At 34.9% G+C, this 26,814-nt stretch overlaps 1 protein-coding gene and 1 long non-coding RNA gene across 4 annotated transcripts; one reads left to right on the top strand and one right to left on the bottom strand.

Annotated features, from left to right (window-relative positions):
* Nucleotides 1-74: 74 nt before the first annotated feature.
* On the bottom strand, nucleotides 75-10,602 carry LOC105680145 (LIM/homeobox protein lim-6-like). 3 transcript variants are annotated; one of them, XM_012380603.2, is made up of 6 exons: nucleotides 9,274-10,602; nucleotides 8,747-8,912; nucleotides 6,845-7,267; nucleotides 3,934-4,239; nucleotides 3,495-3,593; nucleotides 75-1,366 (listed from the first exon to the last, which is right to left on the bottom strand). In XM_012380603.2, the coding sequence occupies exons 2-6, from the start codon at nucleotides 8,868-8,870 to the stop codon at nucleotides 1,110-1,112; spliced, it is 1,209 nt and encodes a 402-aa protein (XP_012236026.1). In that variant the 5' UTR covers nucleotides 8,871-8,912; nucleotides 9,274-10,602; the 3' UTR covers nucleotides 75-1,109. The 3 variants fall into 3 exon arrangements, with proteins under 3 accessions (XP_012236026.1, XP_012236025.1, XP_012236027.1); XM_012380602.2 differs by having other exon boundaries at nucleotides 8,747-10,601; XM_012380604.2 differs by lacking the exon at nucleotides 3,495-3,593 and having other exon boundaries at nucleotides 8,747-10,602.
* A 7,531-nt stretch (nucleotides 10,603-18,133) lies between these two features.
* On the top strand, nucleotides 18,134-25,150 carry LOC137000146 (uncharacterized). Its single transcript, XR_010890460.1, has 3 exons — nucleotides 18,134-18,740; nucleotides 18,821-21,645; nucleotides 23,177-25,150. It is a non-coding gene; the product is annotated as an uncharacterized lncRNA (long non-coding RNA).
* Nucleotides 25,151-26,814: the final 1,664 nt, after the last annotated feature.

The raw sequence follows: 26,814 nt of genomic DNA, 5'->3' as shown, positions 1-26,814 counted from the left end.
ATAATATATTTAATATATAAAATATACAGCTATCTTTACAACACATTTTCGCGAATCATCAAAAAAATATAAAGAACAAATTAATTAGATCTTGTGCACAAATTTAGATTAATTAAAATAAGTAATAAAATCATTATTAATAAATAATTAATATTAACTAGATAAATTTACAATAAATAAACGACGAAAACAAATAAATTGATGATCATCTTTATTAGTGTACGTTATTTTCATTGATATATCATTATTATTAATTTCATTATTATTATTGCTACATGTTAATCGTTACATACAATGATGCCGATAAACTTACCTAGTTAGCTTGACGAGCTTAGACTATTTTGTAGAAAATAATGTAATTAATACATATATAGATATTAATTGTTAAAAAGAATTGTATTCATCACAAGCATTTATTTTGATTATTTCTCGCGTCACATCAATGATACATCGTATCGATGATTTTTCTTCTTAACCCATTTTTAGCCAAACCCAGAAAAAAAAGAATTTATTGCGATAATTCGTTATAGTCGTTCAAACTATTAAGGACAAGAAACAATCGTCAAAAAGATTTGGCTCTCTCTCTTCCCTGCGAACAAAAAATTACGCAACGTTAATCGGATCCGTTGTTCTTTTGCTACAGAATGAGAAACAGGACAAGGAAAGTTTTATAATAACATTCTTTGTAGCGTGCTTATGAATATGTATTTATTACACACAAAGGAATACAGATTTTATATTGACAAAAAAAATAGCAAATGTTTTTGGAAAACTGTTGACACTTTGACGTTGCGTCGACGATGCAAATTCGGACATTTGAAAATATCCTGAATCATATAAGGATAAAACACAAAAAATATTGCGCTTCTGCAACGTTGGCCAGAAATGGGTTAACAACAAATCACGTAAAACGAAAAAGTACCTGCTCTCGACAAATTGGCCGCAATTATTATCTCGTGGCAAGAAAGCGGAAAAGAAAATGCGATGTCGACTTCTCTATTAAAACAAGCCGATTGATAGAAAAGGTAAGAGGAGGTACAAAAAGTGGGGCAGTCGACGAGAAGAGCGAAATAATCGACGAACGCCAGAGAGAAGAGGGGAAACTTGGATTACGCGTGTTCACTACTGAAATAACTACTCTGCATCATGAACAGTTTGTTGATGGGGTCGTGTATAGTCGCGTGCAGGCTCTGCGACAGTGACGGGGTGTCGTGCGATGATGAGCCGTGGTGGGAATGCGAAGCACCTTGATGACTGCCGTCCGCGCCACCGCCGTCGTTCTCGCCGATATCGAAGCCGCCATCCGTGCCGTCCAGGGACAAGTCGCTGCTACAAAAGCTCTCCCCCGAATGTCCCGGGTACGCGTCTAGAAGAAACGAGATAACGTTTCGTGTAAAGTTAAATGTAATTTCTTTTCGCACGTTTTTTAAAATAAAGTCTCAATAAGTTAAAAAAATAAACTCTTAATAAGAGTTTTAAACTTGACTGAGTAACACATATTTGAAACATGGAATATAAGAGTTTTATCATGTTTTACACTAATTTATTGGTCTACTGGAAAAAAATTTTTGACTCTTCCACAACTCGGACTCATTGCTGTGAATTTATTATATTACTTCATTCAAATGAAATTTTTATATTATAACGTTTGAACTACTGCTCCATTTCTCCTTTGTACGAATATGAATTTCAACATTTTCTCACGCCACGGTTTAGCGACACATCTTGGCGTTGCGCTTTTTTTATGTTTATATAGTTTTAATGATGCGTAAGACACTTTTATATCAAGAATTTAACACTGATGAAGGCTTTATCTAGGCAGAAACGTTTGTGATTACAATCTTAAATTTCAAAATATATGTACGGACAATCAACATTGGCTCATTTGCTCTTTATTTCTTTGTGTGATATTTATCGTAAGAACCTTGATATTATAATTTTGTTTAAAAATAAACACTTATATTTTTTAATACGTTAATGAGTTTGTTGAGAAAAATTTTCTGAATAAACAAACTTGGAAAACATTATGTCAGTCAACTTGTGTGGTACTTCAGAACTGATACTAAATACAAAGAAATGAAGGAGAAATTACTAAATAATTTTTATTTGCAAATGCACAGTTTAATATGAAACAAATCAGTATAAATTGGAATGTATATTCACGGTGATTAACATTAAAATTATCTTAAAAAAAAAAAAATAAAAAAACGCCAAGTATACGCGCTCTTATCGAAACATTATTATACACACGCAAAACAGTGTTGATTTAATGTATTCCTACAAAAGATGTGATATAAGAAATTAGCGCCAACTAAAAATGACAAATTGACAGAAGGAAGAAATCCCACCAGATTAAGATTAGTTCAAAATTGGATTAATTTTGAAAATGTTTCATTACTTTATATCTTTTGATAATAAAGAAATCTTTTTTGCATTCTGCATCTGCGCTATAGTTTTTATAATCTTTCTTTTTTTAAGATTTTTTATTGTTATACGTATACTTGGCGTGAAACACGACCGTGTGTCTTTTGATATTTACATAATTTTTATTTATAAGTATTTGTATTGATATTATATAAAAATTAAATTTGAATAAATATTACTATTGCTTTAAATATCATTACAAATTGATTTAAATTTATTTTTAAAAATAATCACTTAAATATGTAAAAAAGAATTTTTTAAATATATTAATAATACTTGTTCAAGCTCTCTTAATGTGGGTTTGGATAAACAAACTTGAAAAATGTTTTTTAGTTAACTTTTTACTGGAGAAAAAAGTAGGATAAGTGCGTATATGTCTCGTAGTGGGATATTAAACGGCAGAGTGTGATCGTAGTTGAAAAAAACGCTAAAAATTCCAGTTTTGAGATACTTGAAAAAAAAAAATCATTCTCTTGCGCGCTATAGTAGCTAAAAAAATATTGGGTTTGAAACTGCGTAGGCGCGTGACGATGAGAATGTTCCGAAAAAGGTATATATCAAAGCTTTTACCTTTGATATGAAAAAAAGTGTCTAAAATAAACAGATTTTATTTCTCGGAAACTTTTTATAAAAATGTTTTTATAATTTTTGTATGAACTGCAGTTATTATAACATTTTAATATCCAACATTAAAAATTTTATTTAAACCTTAAATCCTTCGATGTAGAAATAAATTTGAAAATACGAAATAATCGACGAAATTTATGTTAAGCGAAATTTAAATTACAAAGAAAATCGTTATTTTGTGTAAATTGCATTTTTCCCGCTATATTTTATATTTCGAGCAGAGTGATCAATCGGTCATATTTCTATTAGATTTTTTGTCTGAGAAATCTATCAATGATGAAATGCCCGGGAAAAATTTGCTATTAGAAAAATCGAATAAAAATTGGTCAGAAATTCGCGTATTCTAGACACTTGGTATAAAACTGTCGGGACACAAACGCGATACGCACATATCGTCTGTGACGTGGTGCGCAAATGAGTTTCTACGGTGAGTAAAGACTTACCGTCGGGCGAGTACGGGTTATTGGGGTTGAGCGGTTGGGTGGCTGAGGGGAAGTTAGAAGATTCCCCATCGCGCATGTTCAGGGCGTTCAAGTAATGACCTGCGAACGAGATTAGACAATTGACATTGAACTCACTCGTTTACCAAAGCCCCATTAACCAGTCTTCGCAAAAGTCTTTTGACTCGCGCGAGTTGTTCTTTTTCCTTGCAATTTTACGCTAACTTCATATGACTTTTATGAATAATAAATAATTCACGAAATGAAGCGAATCGTTAAGATTAGAATTAATTGCGATCAATGGTTAAAAATAATAGAATGCTTGAAATTTTTGTTTTAGGATCCAAAAGGAATCTGAGGAATCGGGAAGGATTAGTGATACGTGTTAAAACATATAGCGACGAGTTCTCTTGGTAGAATGATATTGTGGAAAGGCTCTTACTGTGATCGCTGTGCGGACTTTCCGCCCTTCGCTCTTCCTTCGGCTCTTTGTCGGATCCGGGCTCAGTTTTGGCTTTTCTCTGAAGCTTCTTCATCTTTGCACGCTGATTTTGGAACCATACTTGAACAACGCGCACGCTGAGGCCAGTATCCTTGGCCAGGGCTTCTCGCACCTTCCTACAGGGCTTCGGAGACACCTCGAAGGACGCCTTGAATTGACGCCGCTGTGCCGACGTGAGAATCGTCCGCGGTCGTTTTGGACCCCGACGGCCGTCCCTTGGTCGATTCTCGTCCAGTAAGTCATCCTCTAATAATATTTTGTATATTTATAAATATTTTACATATACAATCTCAATCTTCTCTTATTAATTTTTTATTCATTACACTTCTCTAATTTTTAATATCAATAGTCTAGTAAGAAATAATTAAATGAGTAAAAGATATAAACAAGAATATCTTATACACTTCTCCTTTCACCGTCCGCAATATGTTTCATAAAAATATGATCGGAGGGTTAAAATTGTTAATTCATTGCATGTAAAATATTTGATACAAAACATATGAAATAATAAGGACAATAAATGGCAATTTTATATTATTATTTGTTGTAAATAAATTATGCATATATTTGCTATAATTCTGTATTTCGAATTATTAGTATATATTGCCATTGGATGGATTGATCGTCAGACTCAAGAGGCCAGTGGTCGAAGTCAAGTAGTAGATACGGATGGTTTCGATCAGACAGTGATCCGACAAAGCACAGGCCACGCCTACCGTGCAACATACGTACCGCGGCGCGGCAACATGTCGGCCGCGAATAAACGCACCGACCATACGTGCGGATTCCATTTCCCGCTCGGAATATTTCAAGAACTCCGGGAATTCCATTGTTAAAAATTGTTTCGCGCGGCGGGGGCGCGGGGCAGCGCGATTGTTGATCAAATCATTGAACGCGATCGTCATTAAATCGTCAACGGTTGTTAATAAAAGTATGATGAACAATTAAAACCGACATGATAGAATTTCCTTTGCGATTCTGTATAATGTAAAAAATTATTTTTGGTAATTTATTTTGCTTCTCGTGGAAATTTCTGCATTTATTAAAAACATTCCATTAGAATTTTTCTCGGTGTTTCGCTGATTAAATGTGTGTTTTTATTTCCGATATACTCCTTGTATTCATATTTCACACGCTCAATGTGCGAGGGAAGAAGGGACATATATAATAAATAGTTCACAAACTGCTCTTCCATCATTCTCTATCGTCACCAATAACAAATAAAATATCTGGAAACGCGTGCCATAAATTTTTATCGAAATATATCGGTGGATGAACGCCTAAATAAATTCCGTCTTCTTTCCGCTGTTAAGACATTTTTTGACTTTGCAAAAGATTGGCGAATTCAACGATATGCTATTTCATAATGCCGCGAATGTCACGCGATCGCTTTCGATCATTTATGCTTGATTTAAGTGTAATTACCTTGAAAAGGAACAGCCCTGTTTCGAAATTCCTGTAGATTTTTACTTTGGATGTCTTTAGATTGTAGTACAACCTGCGAACAATGCAACAAGGTATGTACAATGCGTTTCTTTTCAACGGTATCATTTTATTGTCATTCGATTGCATTTTCAAGCATTCCGCGGCAATGATCCAAGGGGGTTTCGTGAAATTACTTCGTGGCTAAAAAACTCGTATCACTCGCCAATCTCAATTCTCAAATCATTAGAATTTGACGTAGAAAACGTAGATGATCGATACTTGTCAACATGGAACAAGACGATATAAGCGATAGCTGAGCAGTTTGTTAATGCGGAAAATATATGAAACAATTGTTAGATTCTTAGTTTCTTTTGGTTTCTCTCTATGCGCGCAAAGTATATCGAGATATTCATTTAATTGAGCTCTTTCGCAGGGTCATTCAATTTCCACATAAAAAGAAATAATAAAAACAGAACTTGCAGTTAACATAAAAGTGTGTACCTATATCATAAAATCATCTCATGCAAAATAATCATCATACATACTTTTTCATTTATGCTATTTAGGATACATATATTTTATACTAAAACAGTTTCTTTTAACGAAAAAAGCAATTATTATGGCGCATCGACAAGCAAGAATAATGATTATTCTTTATTTTTGTTTATCATGTTATTTATATAAAAATACGATACAATATCAAATTAATTTATGCAAGAAAAATTATAAGAATTCTTTAACAACAAAATAGTCGCTTCTCAAATAAATTTTGCCATTATTCAACATTTAAAATATCGCGAAAGAATTTGATCTTTTCTAATTGTTTCGTTGTATGTGCAAAATATTATTAATTTCATGAATTATATATTACATAATTTTCTGATTTTTAATAATCTTGTTCTCCTCAAGTATTTCGTCCTTTTTTTATTGAGAAGTGTTTTAGAAGGATTTGTTTGAATTCTTGTTGTCTAATACATTTCTAGTGTTAACTTTTAGTAACTCTATAATTGAGATAAGAAATGATCAAGTTTTGCTGCAGTTTTAAGTGGTTTTAATTTTATTATGTTTTAAACAACTTACAAACTAATCAATAAATCCGAATAACATTTATTATGAATATTTGTTAGAATTTTGTGAATATACATAAAAAATTTGACTTGATTGACAATATTTCTTTCTTGTCAAGTTTGTCAATAAGTTCTGTACATTATTTTCCATACAAAGCAACAAAAACATAAAGCTTAAGTAACTTTCAAACTGATCAGAAAATGTTTTTGGGTTTTGCACAGATATTGAAAATAAAGAATAAAAACTATAAAATATTTGTTCACAGTTTTGTGAATGTAACACATACAATTTAAAAAAAAAAGACAATCTACGCGCGCGCACACATACGCACACATCCATCGACACACAGTACACTCACCTTGCGGACTATTTAAAAATAATTCGTGCTCGAAATCCCGTCTGCAGATCGGTTGGCCCTGTCTGAGGATGTAGTGTGCACCTCTCGGCAACGGCTGGCCGCACATGCAACACGCGAAGCACTCCACGTGAAAGACCAAGCCGGACACCGGCCGCATCACCAGGTCCGAGCAGCTGATTTTCACCATGCATCGCGCGCACTTCACCCCGAAGATTTTTTCGTAATCGGAACGGCAGTAGAGCTTGAAGTCGCGTATGAAGCACGAGTGCGACAGCATTGTGCCGCAGGCCGTGCACGAGAGGCAATCTTCGTGATAATTCCTCTCGGCGACTCTCATCACGTACTTGTCGGCGATGGTGCGGCCACAGTTGGCGCAGATCGTCTCCAGAAGACCAGACTCCGTCTTCACGGAAACGGACGGTTCTGCGGAATAAACGGCGACCGACATTATCTTACTATTCAAAACTATGATAATACTTGTCGGAAATAAAGGGCTTGCGTTTGCTTCGGACGCTTATGCGTTCTGAGTGTTTATAAGCACTATTTTCATGTGTTCCTTTGTTCACGTCGCGTGCCCCAACATGCTCCAATATATTTCAATCTATAGTATACGTTAACGTATACTATAGATTGGAGTATATTGGAGTGATTGGAGTATATTGGGGCAAGTTGGGGCATGCGAATTTTTAGCTCTTCTACAAAAATGCGAAGAAAATGGATAAAAAGGAATTATTTCCTGCGTTGTGTTTTCCTAGCTTTCCCGCGGCTAGGATGGAAACTCATCGAGCCTTGGCAAGCTACGTCACATCATCCCGAATCACAAGCCGTGGAATAGAGTAGCTTGCCATTGCTCGTGGCTTGCGATTGATGGCTTGAGGCATTCCGTTGAGTATCGGAAAATAAGTTTCAAATCAAAGAACTTTTCGAGCCACGAGTCATCAATCGCGCGTCGTCTGACTTGTCGATGCTTGTCGAAAAATATATGTATTGTGATATCCATTTTGAACTAAACTCTATGAACGGCGTTTATAGTCCATTCTTATATTTAAGATTGTCTTAAGTATGTTCTTAAGATGCTGTGAACCAATCAGACACGTGTTCGTTTCAAAATAAAACCGTTCATTAGCGTTCAATGAGCGTCTCACGTTAATACTGTCTCCCTTCAGGCTCAACAAGAAGTATTTATTTGATATTTTTCTGGATTTTATATTTCTAAATTCTTTTATAAAACATTCAAGAGAGTAAGTAAATATAAAGGGCTTGTTCGTTTTAGCTACACTGGGGCTGCTCTGGGTCTGCTCTACACAGGATAATACAGGACAGATAAATAGTTTGTCCTGTATTATCTTGTTTAGAGCAAACCCAGAGCTGCCCCAGTGCAACTAAAACGAACAGGCCCAAAATTTGTTGATGATAACTTTTTTCTGTTTCAAATTAATATTCATGTTTTTGATTCTAATTTATTAAACAAATACAATTAATAGCTCATTTTTCAAGAAATATTACTAGCTTTACCTACTGCAATATATTATTTTATCCATATCAAGATATGATAGTCTATAAATCATATGCCGACATCAATCTCGACCTTTAGCAACCATATCGCATATAATAATTGCAATGTTGATAACAATTCTCGTTTTATTCCTATCTCTTTTGAAACAATATGAATTTTTTAGGTTAATTTTGATCATATTTCATTTTTTCTATCTATTTCTATCATTTAAAATTTTTTTAAGAATTGTTACTCCTGCTAATTTGTGTGAATTTATTTAAAAATTATCATAGAAAGCTATTAAAAAATTTTGGAGATTTTTTAAAAACTATAACTTAGCATAAAAATATACCTATTAATTTTCTAAATAAATATTCTCTTGCAAAATTATGGAAAATATTTCTTACCTGCATTATTGTTATCAGATGTATTTGGAAAGGGGATAGATGGAACCGTCGGCAAGGATTGGCCCGGTTCACCTTGACGATTAAAAGAACCAGGCGGCGGAGGATAAAATTCACCCACCAACATGATGTCTTCTCGCTGGAGCCTTAAGCACGAAAAGTCTTCCAGCTACAAGAAACCCGCTTGAAACTCTCGTTAAAAATCTTTACTAGGTAACACCAAACACTCGAGAATCACACACCAATATTGTCCAGATGAAAATCCTTAGACTAATCAAATAATACAGATGAATTAGTTCTTTTCAAAGAATCTTCTCAAAAAATTTTTCTTCTAAAGGAAAAATTTCCTTATTTCTTTTTTTTCTTTTAGGCATCTAATCATGCTAGGCATCCAGTTTACTGTCAAGTTGCGACGGAATAATTTTCAAGTTTTGTGATGATAAATATCTACACTCCATATCCATTCTTATTCTTCCAAACATCGATCAATCATTTTTTTGCATTGTTCAGTTTTTAATTCAGTCACTTACCAGCGAGTATTGTACTTTCGATTAAAGTTGCACGATATCAAAAGACGCAGCCGTGCGCTAAGTACATGTAACAACGCAGTAATTTTGTAAGAGAGTACACTTTGGTAAATCAATCCAGGACAAAAGCCAAAGAAGTTCACGTCACTCACACGCCGACACTAATCGATTTTGTTTGATTAGGCATTAAACATTCGTCGCTCCGGTCAACAAGCGGTAGCGGGAGCTTCACGTTCGACCTTTCACTTTATCCCTCACCGGTTCTTCGATACGGACAGCGCCGTACATCGTCCGAGTCTCATGACGAGCTGCGAAGGCTGCCGCGTGCGGGTGTAACGTGATGATCTTCGTGGACGACCTTGGCGCGCGAGGTGTCACAGCTGCACCGCATTCTGGAGATGAAGACCGTGCCCGTTCTCGACGCTTCTGCACCCCTTCCTCGCCCTTTTCATCCACTCGTCTGGTATCGGCACCGAACGCACTACGTATGTGACAGTCGCGTACGTGTCATCTGCGCGAGCTCCGTCGCTTTTTTGACAAGACCCACCGACTTCACCGACAGCGAAAATCATGCCCCCTCTCTCTCCGACGGCGTATAACCCCCCCGACCCCTGGAGCGCAGCTTTCCCTACCCGCCCGCGCCTCGACGCCGTCATCGGAGTTAGACGAGGCATCGACGCGAGAGTGAAGAGGGCGGGTTCATCCCTTGCTTGCAGAGCCGGCGGTGGAAGCGCGATTGGCGTCGCTAGGAACCGCCCTGGCCTGAGCGAGCTGGAGGGGTGAAATGACGCCGTGGGTGCTCAACCGGCGGCGACGTACGAGCAGGGGATCAATATCCGGCCGACCATCGTAGGATTCAGTGACGTATCTCGGCAAACTCGACGGACATCGATCTTGGGCGCCGCCGGGATCGTCTTTACTTTGACGAGCGATCATGCAAAACGAACTCAATCCACTTAGATCTATTTGAGGAATGCGATACAAAGATATGTGTTAACCCCTTGCGGTTCTGTGTCGAGGTAGACTCAACACATAGTGCTTTAATCCTATAGTATATATAATTCCTCAAATAGTTGAAGCAACGCATGATTGCGATTAGCGAACTATGTTTTTCTAATTTTCCTATAATTTTCTACATAATGAAAATTAATTGCTACGTTTATCTTAGGCTAATAGCTTTAAAATAAGACAAAATACTTAATATTGATTTATTGATTTCATTATTTTTCGAACTGCAAAGAATTAAATGAAGAATCGAACTAATATCGTAGTATGCACTATCGAATGCGAGTCGCGGATTTTTTTTAATTATAAAAAGCAATTACAGAAGCAATTATTTAGCCTCAAAATTAGTAACATAATTATCTGATAACTTATTTTTCTTAAAAAATTTATTTAATCTCTTGAAATTAAACACATAAAGCAAATCACTTGTCTTTACGTACGATCACAATTACCAAACTGTTTTAATATCAAGAAAGTCTAAAAAGTTTATTTTATATGATTGTTCAGTCATTTTGAAAGTCACATTACAAAGAAACAAACAAAATAATTTTAGATAAATTAATTTTTTGATTATTTAAACATTACAACAAGTTGTTACAAGTTGTTTATAAGACTGATTTTTTTATTTTACATTTATTAGAAAAATAAAATAATTTTTCTATAATAATTATTAGATTTAATGTGAAATAAAAATTTATCAAAATAAGGTATAGAGAGGTAATATTAAAATGAGAAAGTATTAAAATGCTGTACTGTGTGACAAAAAATTATTAGTAAATTTAAATAGTATTTTGACCAAGGATCATCTCTTTCTTTCTATCTGCTTTTTCCATCGTCGACGTGCACCACTTTTGTTCTCGTGGATTCGGCTAATAACCGATGCCACTTTCGAATGAGAGTGCCTCCGGACATATTTTTTCGCCGAAAGTCGATGCGCACCGAATATTTGGCCGTTTGTCAGTCCGCGTAAATATGCGACAATGCCGTCCTTTGTACGGGCCGTCTATCGGCGATGTTTGCCAAATAAAAGCCTATATAGATCTCTTTGTCTCTGTTCCTACACTGCGCGCGTTACGAATCCCCCAATGATACGCCTAGTTGGGAACGAAACTATGGCATGCCCCTCCGATGCGCGATACAAAGGGGCATCAAGTTGGCGGTAATGGTGATGCAAAGTATTTGGGGGAAACACGTGCAGGCCGAGGGGGCTCTTCCACCCCCCTCACGAGATGCCCAGTTAGTATTCAGACTCTCTTAATCGCACGCGACAGCGACCATACGTCGCGCACGATCGATAGATCTTCTACTTGTGGATTCCAGAAATCTGAAGAAGCCATAAAATACTGTTACAAATTTAGTTTTTATTAATTAAGCAAAAAATCTAAATCTTTTCGCAGATTATTTGGGTATGAAACAATTAAGGAATTCTCTTATATTTTAAAATTTGAAATATTATAATCGAGAAAGAAAACGATATTAAAAGATATAATTTTAAATAATTGTTAAATTATTTATCAATCAAAATTGTAAAATTATACAATGTAATTGTTTTAATATTTTTCTTAGTTTAATTTGCAACATTTGTGACATTTTCAATATATTTTCAAAAAATTAGCTTAATATATTAATTTAATTTGTTATTATATATTATTACTAATTTATTATTAAATATATCATTATTATTAATTAATATTAGCCTAATTTAGCTTAATTTATAGCAGCTTTGTTGATGGCAATTGATTTAAGGGTTAAAGCCGCACTGTTCCAGATGCAACCCGAATTCTCGATCGAGAATTCAGTCATCGAAGTCAGCCTTATCTCGGGACAATGGAAAATTAGGGATGCTCAATGACCCTTACCATTTCACGGCACGTAAAAGCATAGTGAGGCGCACAAAAGTCGTCAGAGCATCAGATGAAATATGGTTTCTTGCAGGTGCATGTAACCCGGCCCATGCTATCCCCTTTCGGCATATTGTTTGGGATGTGACACTAACGCCAACCGTGTAATTATGCTGATACGGTTCGGGCATTATGTTCTACGGGGGCGAAATCTCCACCCTCGCGGATCACCTAAACACCCTTTGGTCACGCATGAAGAGGGTGCTCTTGCATCCTAAATATGCGATACCGAGGCACTTTGTTTCGCGAAAATGCAGCGTGCACTGACGTCGGAATTCCTTTCGCGAAACGTACAGATTTCGATTGTCAACTTTCAACTGTCATGCAAAATGCGCGTAACTAACACTTGGCAATGCAATAGCGAATTCGATAAGGTGCATTAGTGCGCACTGGACAAATTGAACTGTGCAGTATATTTTGACGTATCCAATTGTCAAGACATAATATAACATAAAATGCTTTAAAATCTATTATACATATATATTCTACCGAAATAATTCTAGTAAAGTGATAAATTACACTAAACATCTTGCGGATTCAATCCGCTTGTATACTAAGCGTGTGTTTTTGCACCAATTTGTGCACGATACTTGAATGTGCACCGGTGCGCACTAGTGCGTCCAACCGAATTCTCTATAAGTTTGCGTTTCAAGCTCACAAGATCTTTGCCATTTTATATCCAGAATCCGGGTTTATGTTTGAAAAAGTATAATCTAGAATTACGATATTAATTAAAAATTATAAAAAATTTTTAGTAGCACGGTATTTGCATTATAAACTCTTATGTATTCTATACAATTTTTTTTTATACAACGATTACAGCAAAAATTATTTTATAATTTCAAGTTTTTTCGAGAAATCCGATTTTGCGCGGTACGATTCGCAATCTGAACGTCTCGCGAGTCGCAAAAAAGTTGCTATCGAACGGCATCGTCACGCTTTTCGGGACTCGGAGGAATCCAAACTCGACGACCCCTCGCCACCTCGCGATGACAGCCGCGGAATGAATTCTAATAACGTGTTCTCTTTAGCCTAGCGCGCACGAATCCATCTTTTACTAACGAGGGTGGAAGTTCACGATTGCGTCCCAGGAATGCGTGATGACTACTTTGTTAGGAATGCAGCGCGGCGGGGCGCCCATACGAGAGCGAAACGAGAGCGTATATGCAGTGGCGGAGAATACTCAAAGGCCTCAAGAGCGCGAGCCGAGCTTCCGAGGTCTCATATCCATGGCGCTGGCAGGAGCTCTAAATCGAGAAGAATTCAAAGAGCGTTAGATATTACTTTCAAAGATAATAGCTAATAAAACCCAATCGTTTTAAACTAATTGAGTATTTAATATTAAATAAAAATCAAATAGTAATCAATAATAATAGATAAAATTCTTAAAAATAATTCGTCAGGCTTAATGAAATGTTAGGAGGGAATAATAATAAATAATAATTACTGCAACTCCTTGAAATAAATGTCGAGTAAGCGTAACCATTCTGTCTCCGCAAGCCGAGCGTTTCACGCGCGTCAACGATAATCAGTCACTGGGTATATGGAAAACGTAGCTGAGACGCGGCTTCAGGACGCGAGACGTAGCTGAAAGCAGCTGCGCGCCTTCCTGGAATGCGTCCCTGTTACCCGGCACCGAGATACTGCAGAGAGAGAGACCAAGGAGGGTTCGTACGTTCCTTCCGATCCCGCTACTCTTTGGCATTCGGGCTTTGGCATCGCACGGTTCAATAAAGGAACACCCCCGCTCGCGCGCGAACAGCCCCGGCCCCGAGTTCAAACCGAATTCATCCGTATTACCCGAGTACTCGGGGTCCCACCTGGACAATAATGTAAAATAAAACAATGTAACGCATCGCTACGCACAGGATCATCGTAAAGTGCCGTGAATTCTTTCTAAATCATTATATTAAATATTGTTTTTCGATGTTGCACTTTTATTCAAATAAACAAATTAATGGGTAATACATAATCGGGTAATTTTTATATAAGTTATTCAATAATAATTGTTATCAATAATTTTAACAAAAAACAGATAACCAGATAATTTTGATTGAATTATCGAAAATAATATGCGATAATTTACTCCTCTCTTAAAATATTTTGTACACGATTTTGATTCTAACAACAGATTTTTTGGAGATAATAAAATTTTTTTATTAAAATTCAAAATTAAACATTTTCAAAGTTAATTCTGTGTGAAGTATGCTACGTATCATTCAAGAGAACCAAGTTATTATATTACGTTTTATATTGAAAATAATTTTATTGAAAATTTTTACTCATATATGACTTTTATGCAAAACATATTGTGTATACGTATTTATCTGATTTACACAAGTTTAATATGTCGTCTTTAAAAATTTTTAAATATTAACAAATTATAATTATAATTTTTCTTTAATACAAAAATGATAAAAGTAGGATGCTTGGAAGAATAAAAATCTATGATTGTTTTACATTTATACTATGCCATTGTCGTAATATTAGTAACTAGGATAATTGTCAGTGAATACTAAATTATTATTTATGTATGAATATTCATATTGCTATTACGGAAAACGTTTCTTTTCTACCACGTTTCAGTCATCATAAATTCAAATCGGTGTCGCGGAAAAATTTTTTACATTTCTCGCCTCTTAGCTGGTATCCTTGAAAAATGGATACAATTCTTGATCCTGCCTCGACAGGAGTTACATGCGAGCCTCAGAATGTCAGGTATATTGCCATTTATCATAATAACTATTCATATCGTCAGAAAAGTAAATATTCCGCGACACGAATTCCGCGACGAAGGGCGCACCTGACGACAAAGATTGCGTTTTACGCGTCTCGCCAGATATATAAAAGTTTAAAAATATTTCGTTACATTTGTTAATCAATTTTGTAAAAAAATCTATTTAAATTAATTTTGCAAACATTTTATAACAAAACTAATGTACTTTGAGTTTTTAATTTTATATTTAAATACATTTAAGTATTAAGAAAGTATTCTTTTTGATTAAAATTAATTTAAAGTTGTAAGATTAACTTTAATTGATTCAACTTTAATTGATAATCACATTAAAAATTTTAATTTTTATGAAATTAAGAGGAAAAAATGAGCAAATAATATACGAGAAGAATGTCGGAACGCTAGTGACTGGAACAAACTCGGATCTTCTACTTGCCGGCCGACTGTTTTTATCACCAAACTACTCAGACTTTATACCATCAATATTTATCTCATCAAAATATATAGTTTATGCGTGCTTTTACTATACGTAATTAAAGTAAAACAATTGAATAAAAACTTTTAATTTTTTTAATTAATAAGCTATAAATTTTTACTTCAATTTTGCAAATATTCTCTATTCATGAGCGATATTTGAAATAAAGAGAAAACAATTTTTTTAATCCTAGAAATTAAAATTAAAAAATTATTTCTAGAAACTATAGTCTCTGGCTACGTTTCTGGCGGAGTCGAGATACACCTATGCGAAGGATGGACGATGCGTGCGAATTTAGAATTTGGAAGTATTAAATGGGTTTTTTTTATGTCGAATCAACGAAGAAGTATCCGAGAATCGCTGTGATCGATTACAATGTCGCCACGCGGTATTTCCCCGATACTAGCCGAACGCGCAATATAGACGCTTGGCAAACAATTACCTCATCCCTCCCCTTTGTTTCCACCCCTCCCGCCGCGTAGTCCATCCCGCTCCTTCAACCCTCCCCCGTTTTGCGTTTCTGTCTCTCTGTGAAGAGATTTTGATTCGGGGGCGCGATTGGGGATTCACCCTCGCTCGACTTCCGCCGAAAAATATATCACTCGGGCGAGCCGGTGAGCTCGCGACGAAGGTGAGCGTTAGATCGCGATTAACAGCGAATTTCAGGACTTCAAAGAGCGATTTTCCACACGCTTGAGCATCGCGTTCACGCGCGACCACGCGGCGCACGGCCGCCACGTGCTGTCACGTGTGGGAGCGTCGTGTGACGTTACACGATCGGCGATCGGCCGCTACCGGTCATACGCCTCCCTGTTATTCGTCTCCTATTGTCCCCCCGTGCCCCCCCCCCCTTCTCTCTTTCTCTCTCTTTCTCACTCTCTTTTTCTCTGCGCCGATGAGACGTGAGAGAAGTAACTTGTCGACGGTGATGCGCGATGCGAGATACGTCGCAAATCGTTGTGCGAAAGATCGACGACGAGAGGGATAATCGCAAAATCCAGATTAACTCGTTTGTTCACAGCTGTAAAACGCCTCGTAACAGTACAGAAGTGATGTTATATAATAAATGCAGTGAGAAACGAATAGAGAATGTAATTATTATTCTCTCTAAATTTGATGAGAAGATTTAAAAAGAGAAAGATGTTGACGGGAAACTCTCTGAGAGTGAGCTATCTGCATAGCTAGATGTAGACGAGATAACTTCCTTTCTTATTTTCTAACAGCTCATGTTGTTAATGTTATTTTGAAAAAATGTAAGATTCAAGCCTTAATTATTAAAGCTCAAAGAATAATACATAAATTTACTTGCTTTAACAACGACAGTTTTATAGATTTTTTTTTTCCTTTGAATCCGGAATTGATTTATTTGTACACGAATTATTGGCTCGTAGCCAAGATATTGCCGAAGAATAACCGGCCTCTAATTTTACACATTTAATGAATAATACGAGTCGCTAAAGAGTTCATTCCGTCTAGGCTGGCGGAATATTTATTATTTCCCTGATCTCGACGACATTTCATTCCGCGCTGCGTAAATTCTCGTCCGCTGCGTTTATTTGCTTGGGAAAATATTCCCAGGTTTGTACGCGTGTTCCACCCCTGTTTTCTCGGCCGCGTCGTTGCTAATTTCGGAAACTTGGCCACTTTGCAAATACTCGTTCTCTCGTTTGCGACGCTGCGGCGAACCCGGAAAGACATCGCGGCCGTTTGCCAGTCAGTCCCAACGGGTACTATCAAGTGCGTCCTATTGACACGAGTCACGTGGCACCGACATCCATGGGAAATCCCAGTCGAAAGCCAGAATCGACAGATTGGTCCGGCGAAATCGTTTCACGATGTTCATCTGTCCGGCGCGTATCTCTCCATCTCATTGACGACAAAATAAAATGTGCACAGTTTGACTTTTGAGAAATGTACAAAAGTCGTGTTGTTAAGAACTAAATAAAGTTAACTGTATATAGAATTTCGAAATCTCTGATTTTAATTTTGACTTGAATTCACGATTGCACAGTTCTCGAGCAGCATATGTATAATGTGTAATATTAATAGCGTAGAAAAAGAGAGAGAAAAAAATTTGTAACAAAAATCAAAGTCTTACGGACTTCATAAAACTTTATTTTAAACTTTTGCTTTCGCAAAAGTTTTGCGCTTCTCTGCGGCATTATATATATATATATATATATATACACATAAGTATGTGCAGTTAAAATCACTGTCATGCAGCTTTCGCGTTTGACGCAATATGCGAACAACGCTTGATCAAAAAAGGATGATAAATAGCAATATCGATCTTCGCTGTTTTTCGAAGGCGACATCCAAATATGGGAAAGTAGCATATAAATATTATTCTTTGCCCAGATCACGCTAGACCACGCTCTCGATTCATATCCGGTCTGCATACGCGTTACGCAAACTACGAGATTGAACGTAGGCGATTTTTTATGGGTCGCTCCGTTCGTTAAAAAAAGGCGTAAATTTGCGACGCGTGCAAATTTGTTTTCGCGAAAAAAATATGTACTGTTTCATCGCTAAACGTTTTAAACAAAGTCGCTGTCGAAAAACATTTGTATTTCACGAGCGATTGCAAATGCGTAAAATATCGGCAGTTTACGTACGAAATATACATAGAACGTGTATCCCATATTCAAAAAAAAATATTTTGTATATTTTTTTCGATGAATTTATAGACTCGATTCTTTCGCAAAGAAACAATTATTGAGAGAACAAATATTTACTATATTATCTAATTATATAAATGATTTTACACTGAGAACGGTCTTGTGAATTAAGCTTTAAATCAGAACTTTACAAGTTAATTTTAATTAAATAAAAATTTTATTTATCAATCAAATACAAATCAAATTCTTCCACTGATAAGTGGAAACGTCTAATCTTTGAATGTGATATTCAAATGTACTTAAATGCCATCGTATAGTATACGTCGTCTTTCTACATCTACTTAAATATCACTGAATCTAAATATCACCGTCTCGCTGACGCTTTTCTTAAGAATTTCTTTAAGGCCCTCATAAATCCTCGTTTCTTATGTGCGAAAATCAAATATCCACGACTCCCTTAGGCGAGAAACTTTATTCATACGCCGGAGCCGTGAATAGGAGCGATGTTTGCCGTGCCAGATATTAACTGTATCTATCTAGTGTGCCCACTGGGCTCAGGATATTATGATCGTTCTTGGGGCATAATTAGTAATCTCTGGCACGTGACAGCCACGTGACTGCGGCTCATGCGACGTACACCTTGGCCCAGAGGGGTCCATATAAACGATCGCTGGGAGGCAGTGACAGAGGGGATTTCAGACGGTCAGACGCTCGCACGTGTATCGTAAAGCTTCTCGGTAAGTATCGCTGGTTTCATTGATTCATGCGTTCCAACATACTGTCCTGCGCATTTTTAATTTATCGTCTTTGCTTCCAGCGTGTTTTATACCATATTCTTTCGAATGAATTTTGAATGATTATTCTACTTCGAAGAATATTTGGAAAAATATCCTACTTATATCAATGCAAGTTTCAGATTTTTATATGATTAAATAATTTTAATAAATGCGTCACACGCAACTATTTTACTTTTTTATTCAACAAAAAAGAAGGACCTGTGAGAATTAATTGAGTGATTAAAAAATAATTAATTTTTACATGCATATGCATTATGATACTTCTGTACAAGCAATATTATTATAAACTATGTAATCTTGTAGTTGTATGAACAATGTGCATAATTATTATAGCTATGTTATTAAATGTGTTATTGAATGTTATTTAATAGTTAAAACATTTTTTTGGAATTTAAATAGCTGCTGTGAAAAAATAAGTTAGGAGATATGAATCAAATCGCTGGTGTTGATTTGATCTGGAAATATTTATTAACAGTATTTAAACATCAATAATGTATATTACATTTTGACTCTAACGAATGATCCTTTTGGATGAGTTTTTCTGCATATCCATATTTTACAAACTGTCTAAACTATAAATAAATTGCTCACAGAAGAGAAAATATTGTAGTGACCTTTATTTTCGGTCGATTAGTTTTCCCGAATGGATATTGATATTTTATTGCAGGCAAAGCTTATCGAGATAGAAACAAAAATGCATACTTAAAGAACAATAAATATCTAAAATTAAAAAATTTTAATTTTATTTAATTTAATTTTTTAAGTAATTATTTAATAAACAAAAACTAACTTTATTTCTTTTAAATGATATAGTCTTCTTTATAGTATGTAATAATATCTTTTTTATTAATTTAGATAGCCTATAAGTTAAAAAAAATTATTTGTCAGGGTGGTGTACAATATTTTTTTCTCGCCATAAATCAATCGTACCCCAAAAACCAGATCAACAGGCTCGATAAACACAATCCGCGATACATGCCCGGCTGCCTTCATAACAAATTCAACTCGATATTTATTTCATGCGGAACATGAAATGCCTTTGCCTGCGATCCGGACGGCGTGTGGGAGAATTTTATTACCGTAATGTGCGCGAGATTCATCTCGTACAAATGTTAAAGTATTTTGGACAAATTTTTCGATCGGAAATGTCAATTATTTATGACTGTTGTTATATTTATACATTACGTATGAGAAATTAAATTATTTGAATAAGTTAATGTGATTTCTTCGATCGATACTTTTACACATAGAAATTACTTAAAATTTACCTTAATCATTGCAATATGCGCGTTGTACATACAATTGCAGCACACGTTTATTCGTGTTGCAGAATGCTTTGAATACTGTGTAAGTTCACGACGCGTGAATATTCCCACCACACCGAAGTCATTTTCACTAAACCGGGGTGCAAGCCGCATTTATAACCGCTAGTAAATGGTCATTAATTATTTATGTGCGGTGAGGTATAACGACTTCAGCGCGTGTCGAAGCCTTTAGCGCTTCCACTGGCATTATAGTGAAGCCGCTAGGGCGTCACCTTCACACCTTCCATTCCGAACCCGAGAGAAATGTAGACAGCTTTATTATGGATGTATCAAACTAATATATACGATTTCTTATTCGTAAATTTATAGTTAATTAATCTAGTTAATAATAATTTAATTTAGTTATTTAAGATTCATCATTTAGTTAACAGGTCACTAAAAAGTGAACGTTATCCAAAAGAGTTGGAAAACAAGAGATAATAATTACTGTACGTTATCATTTTTTTTGCTTTATCTTTTAGTAATCTTTATATTATTTTTTGTCACAAAATTACTTTTCGGTATTTAATTATGCAAATATTACAACAAAACTAACAGAGAATAACTGGTTAGTATTTTTGCGTGTATAATTTTGTATGAAGATATAATGATACTCCGGAGTTTCTATTGACAAGCTATATCGTCGTGCTATCAGAGCACCCTGGTTTAATTAACATCGCCGCGCTCTCATATCTTACGTTCATAAGTGCTGAAAATGATAACGATGTGTGGACAGCCCTCTATTCTCAGGAGATGAAAAGTATTGCCGATTATGCGTTATCGTTTTCAAACATTGACATATGTTAGAGTTTCTTGGTTGCAAACTAATAAATGTGTTCTAAGACAATTATCTCTGTTTAATTTAAAATCACTTTTTTTCTTTGATATAAACACGTTCTTTATATTAATTCTGTCGATGTAAAGAATAAAGCTAAAGCAAAAGTAATTTTTAAGAGAAAAAAATCAATAAATTAATTTCTGTAAATTAATAAAAAAAACAAGTTATGTATTTTTAGCATTATATTAAAAAAAAAACAAGTAATTAATGCAAAAAGAAGATAAACATTCTAACAAATAGAAAAAAACTTGTAAAATTGGATTTCCTATTTAGAATATCTTTAGAGAAGCAACAATAAATAATCATTTACTGAAAATATATTTCTTTTTTATTTATCATTAAATTACAAACATATTTTCAAACAAAATTAAATTAAATTAACAATTTTCGATTTAATTAACAGCAACAGATTTTCTGAGGATATCAGGTCGGCGGTGACGCATTTTTTGTTTTATTAGACGTTTATTATTTTTTTGAAAACGGAAGTCTGGTAGCAACATGGCGGCTTTTATCTACGCTCCAAATCGCTGCGGATAAAGGGGCTCTAGCTTGGTACAAGGGATCAACATGAGCTTAACGGCAGGCGCCAATATACCTACCTACCCCCCACATACCAACCAAGCCGTCAAGCTGTGGTATTAAACGGAGCATGCGTGAGGTCCACGGTGGTTGGTCACGTGTACGCCTCCAGCTTTTTTTTTGTGTACGTAGATTCTTAGGAATTCTAAGGAAGCGTGCGATATTTATCCGCCACGTTCTGACAACAGTATTATTAAAAGGGCGAACTACTACGGTAAATTTTAATTAGTCTTCTGAGAGATGTGGCACAATTTTATCTCAAAAAGCTGAGCTTGCTGGAGGAATGATACTTTTACGCATGTAAGTTTCTAAACGTCTAAAAAAAGTAGAACCTGCGAAATTTGTCCATTATATTTGCATGGAAAGCTTTAATTGTTTATTTTCAAGATTATTATAAGACTTTCGTAAGACGCTGATCAGAAGTATGAAACATTTATTCATTAAATGTTTAATATTAAAATACGATAGCAAAACATAAATTTAGAATTATTGTTAATATTATTACACAAATTATATGTTTTACCTGTGCTTGCTGTTTATAATCATGTCAATCGAGAAAGTATTAAGATCTATTATTTGTCGGATTTATCTTCGTCATTTTATTCGCCGCAACGAAAGTACCGTCGAATATTATCTTTGATTCATTGATTTATTGCAATCACGATTCGGCGATGATCAATATCCGTTCGAAAATGCGTTTTCCTCAGTTTCGAGAAGTGACGTTTGCTTGGGAAACTGTTAACGCGTGGGATAAACTGCGAGAGTATCTTGGTTCTTTCGAGTGCGATGTCAGCCGATGTGTAAGAGGATCAACATCTGAGCTTTTATCCTTTCGAGTATCCTACAAACTTTAATTAAAAACCAGACAAGGAGAGCGTGTAAAATATACGTCTGCCATCTTCGTTCGTCACGGGATGTTTCATAACGCGAAAACAGACATGAAATAACGTACGTACGGTCTTTAATAATATTTTCGTTACAGTAATAAATCCCACGTATGCCAGTGAAATCAATAAGAAATGTCAATTTACAGACTCGAAGATTACGGATTAATTTTACTGGATAATAAAAGTAAAATGCTAGTTGGCGATAGTGTGACGTTTGCATAAAAATGTATTGCCCTTCAAAATACCAGGAGATTTCTAAAACGCAATAAACTATATTAAAAGTTAATTACAACAGTTTAAGCATCAGCAATATTGACAGTTAATTAGGAAAAATTAATAATACATATTTCCATCTCAGCAATTTTTATGAGTTGTAATAAATTAAATTATCACAGCGTTATCTCAACAAAAATTTGCCATTTTCCTCTTTAGTCTTATTTTTTTTTTTAAATATGAAAATTCTTCTGATTTACTCTACGCTGTACAGTTAATTTAACTGATCGTCTCATGAAAGACATCAGGCCGCTCGTTTTCGCGGAAATAAATTCAGTCGCAAAATGTCGAAAAAAGAATCACAAGAAAATCGTAGGAAAATTGCGAGAGAGACGCGCGAATATTTCTGCGAATCTCTTTCGGTCCTTGGGCTCTAGGCTGTGCTGTAGCATTGTATAAAGCGCAAGCCTCGTCCTGTAGTAGGAGTCTCCCTCTCCTCTGCTCCTCCTCACCGCACTATTGACGGGAGTTTTAATAAAAGTACCCCCACCACAGGAAAGCTAAACGTCGCAGTAGAAGGACCTGGTGAGCGCGCGGAGCCAAGAAGATATTGGGTAAAGCAAAGATCGTAAGGACACTTAGAGACATCGGGCCCGGTAAAATTTCGGCCGGGAAAAATTCAGTTCAACGTTGACGCAAAAATAATTGCAATCTTCATAGACGATAATTACGATAAATGGCGTTCGATCGGATGAATATTTCATTGAGCGCTTGAAGGAATTTCAAAAGAATCGCAGAAGCTCCGCAAAAACCACGATACGCCAATCGAAGACTCAGTTTATGAATTATAATTTTGTAATTAACTTATGCAACAATTTATGTCATGAATAAAATTATGATAAAAAAAATAAAATTCTAAAAAGATAAATATGTGAACTTGATATTTATGAGCGTAATATTCATAAAACACGGCATAATGAAGTTTTATTGTGTCAAATGAGAGAAATTTCAAATGAATAAGCGTTGCAAGGTAAAATGTATTAAGAAAATATCAACTCCAAATTTATCAAAGAATTTTTGAAATAAAATATTTTTTGTTTAATTTGAAACATTATGTATATCGATAAGTTTTAATAAAATTCTTTATCACGTTATGAAAGTAAAATTAAATTAAATTGTTCTGTATTTCTAAAACATATATGATTCATTTATTATACGATAAATCGACTTTTTTTTTTAGTACCGAAAATAGAATCGTATAATTTTATAATATATGTGGCGAAATATCGTACAACGATAAAAAATTATTTTATAAATAAATTTTGTAATTTATATTAAAACTAGGTACATAAATGCATTCAGTTAGGGCTGAATAGTAAACGCAAGATTAAAGAAGCCAAGAAACATGTGTGCCGTTATGTGAATTGCCACATACATTTGTAAAATATAAATTCTCTGCAGCTTGACTGCACTTTTCGATGATATAAAAAGTTTTCCCGCCAATTGATCGATCAATTGCCACTTACGGGCATAAATACACACATAACGAGTGAGCGTTTTCACGTGCGGACGTGCATACGACTGCTCAACGATTTGAAAACGCAAATAGGAGTAACAGTGGGATTAAAACAGTTTGTGGTCAAACACAGAGAGGCTTCCTGCGTGAATGGTAGTAATGGTGGATCACTCGTGCGAAGAGCGCACCATACGTATTGTATAGAATTCGTGAGAGTAGGATTTATTTCTATAGGCTCGACGATGCGTTATAACGGCCAATGTGTTCTCTCCTTTGCGAGGAAAGGGTGATGTCTAATGCTTATTCGTACTAGCCACATATCTCTGTAAATCACAATCAAATAACAGTAAGTTTGATTATAGATGCTTGGCAAATTTTTCTAGACGCACCTGTCGAGACGTAAAGCAGAAGTATTTGAAGAAGTGTCTTCGATGAAAAAGAATTATCTATCTTGTAATATTAGTGACAAAAAAATTTGTGGTATATAAAAAAACAATTATCTGTTTACCAATTTTCTATTGCATGTAAATAAATAGAAATTAAACAAAAGTGTAATATATTTTGCAATATACAAGTACTTATATTGAAAAAATGAAAAAATTGTCAGTAAGTTAATATTATTATTATCAAACAATATTCCACTTGCTAAAATAAAATATTACATAGTTTAAAATATACTACTTATAATAAAACTGAAAATTATAAAGAGTTTTTACGCGACTGTGATATTATAACGATCATCATCTCTGAACAATCACGTTTAAACGTATTTAATTAAAAAATGATCAAAGGATTCCATTAAAAAATGTAACATTAACATTAAAATTACGTATTATTTTTAAGTTATACTTTCCAACTGCATTTGATGCACTTGACTTGCATAGATGTTTGTTTCAATATTAATCTTGTCTCGGATAGAGATGTATGACGGAAACGCGAGCACGTGCATTCGGACGTACGATTTGACGAACCAGGCCGGTACAGCTAATCGATAGTAATGTCAATATTAAAACTGTGTAATAGCGCGTTAGTATTGCGAGGGTAATCGCCGCGACTTGTCAGCTGTGTCCACACGGCGCTTTACAGATTCCTAATGTTCCGTTCAAAGAGCTACGGGCAATTGATTTATTGACTTGCCGAGATATTACAGCATGACTTATCGCGCTTGCAATTTCATCGCGGAACATTAACGTATCTATGATGACGTTTTCCCAACATTGTTTATAGAATATTGAGAAACAAAAGCATTAAAGAGCCTGAATACAATAATAATCGATGCGTAGATAAAATCTAAGATAAATAAACATTTCCTCAATAGTTTATACTTTTAGAATAGTTGGAGCTTGTGAAAATAAACGTAAATGTAAATTAAAGCAAAATTAGAAATAACAAAGTGAAAAACTGTACAAATAAAAACCTAATGTCATACATTTGTTTCGTTAGAATTGTGATTACTAATATCATATATACTCATTTCTTTTGATATTAATTTATGATATAGTTTTAAAATATCGTATATTCCCAAAAATTCAAAACAACAAAAAATAAGAATACATTTAACTGCAATTATTGGATTCTCCTTTGCTTTATTGAAGAAAAAATAATAACAACTTTACTTACAACAAAAAATACGTTACATTTATTATAACGCAGTTTTCAAAAATACTAAATGAAATAAAAGATGCAAACTCCAGTCCACATTATTACTCAGCTGATTACTTTCGCGATTATCATAGATCGTAACATGTTATCACCGCTTAATAATACGAGACGCCTTCGATCCGAAAATACCTGTATCCTCTATCGATCGCATGCATATGCATGCACAAAGCGATCACTGTGACGGGCGGTTGAGCACCCTTATCAAATATCCTCAGCGCGCATGTCAGCTGATCGGGGGTGGAATATCAAAGGCACCGAGGGCGGAGCTGCGAGGACTCGCATGGCTTCGCCGTCGCGAAGCCTCTTTTACTGTTCTTCGCGAACAATAACCTTTAACCTTATCTTACTTAAACGCCAACTCTTGGCCCGAACTTCCGAATACAGATAAAGTTCATTCAATGTTAATGTTTCGCGTAAATTAAGTGTCCTTTATCAGGGATAACATTTATTCATGATCTCGTCGTCGCCTACAATTCGTTCTGCGCTTCTATCTTCGCTCTACTCCTTCATCTCAAGATTTGTTTCTTCCTTCGCCCAAGCAGGTATTTTTATCGTAATATTTTTTCATCGATCGATCGAAGACTTCACTCCTGCAACTGTGACAACGTGTGTTAGGTAACTATAATTATTTTTAATACTTTATTTCTATTAAATTAGAATAATACACAAATATTAATAATGGTAGTAACAGATGTCATTTTTATTGTATTAATATTACTTAAACTTACATAATTTATGAATAACTAATTTTAGAAAAAAATTTACTTTTATATTTTTCGTCAAATGGATTATTTATTATGTTATTATAAAAGCACATTATTCATTATTTCGATACAATAAAACGTTTCATTAAAAAATAAGTAGATGTTAGGAAATTAAATTAGAATAAGAAATCAACGATCAATGAAAAAGATGAAACTACCGTTAATATCGTAAGAATATCGTGCAAATATTTAAAAATTTACTAAAATTTTATTCAATAATAATCAGACACCGTGTAACGTTTTATTGCGAA

The sequence above is a fragment of the Linepithema humile genome, chromosome 5 (assembly GCF_040581485.1).
Source record: "Linepithema humile isolate Giens D197 chromosome 5, Lhum_UNIL_v1.0, whole genome shotgun sequence".
Lineage (NCBI taxonomy): Eukaryota > Metazoa > Arthropoda > Insecta > Hymenoptera > Formicidae > Linepithema > Linepithema humile.
Note: the sequence above shows the minus strand (reverse complement) of the source record. Positions and strands in the feature narration are given on the sequence as shown.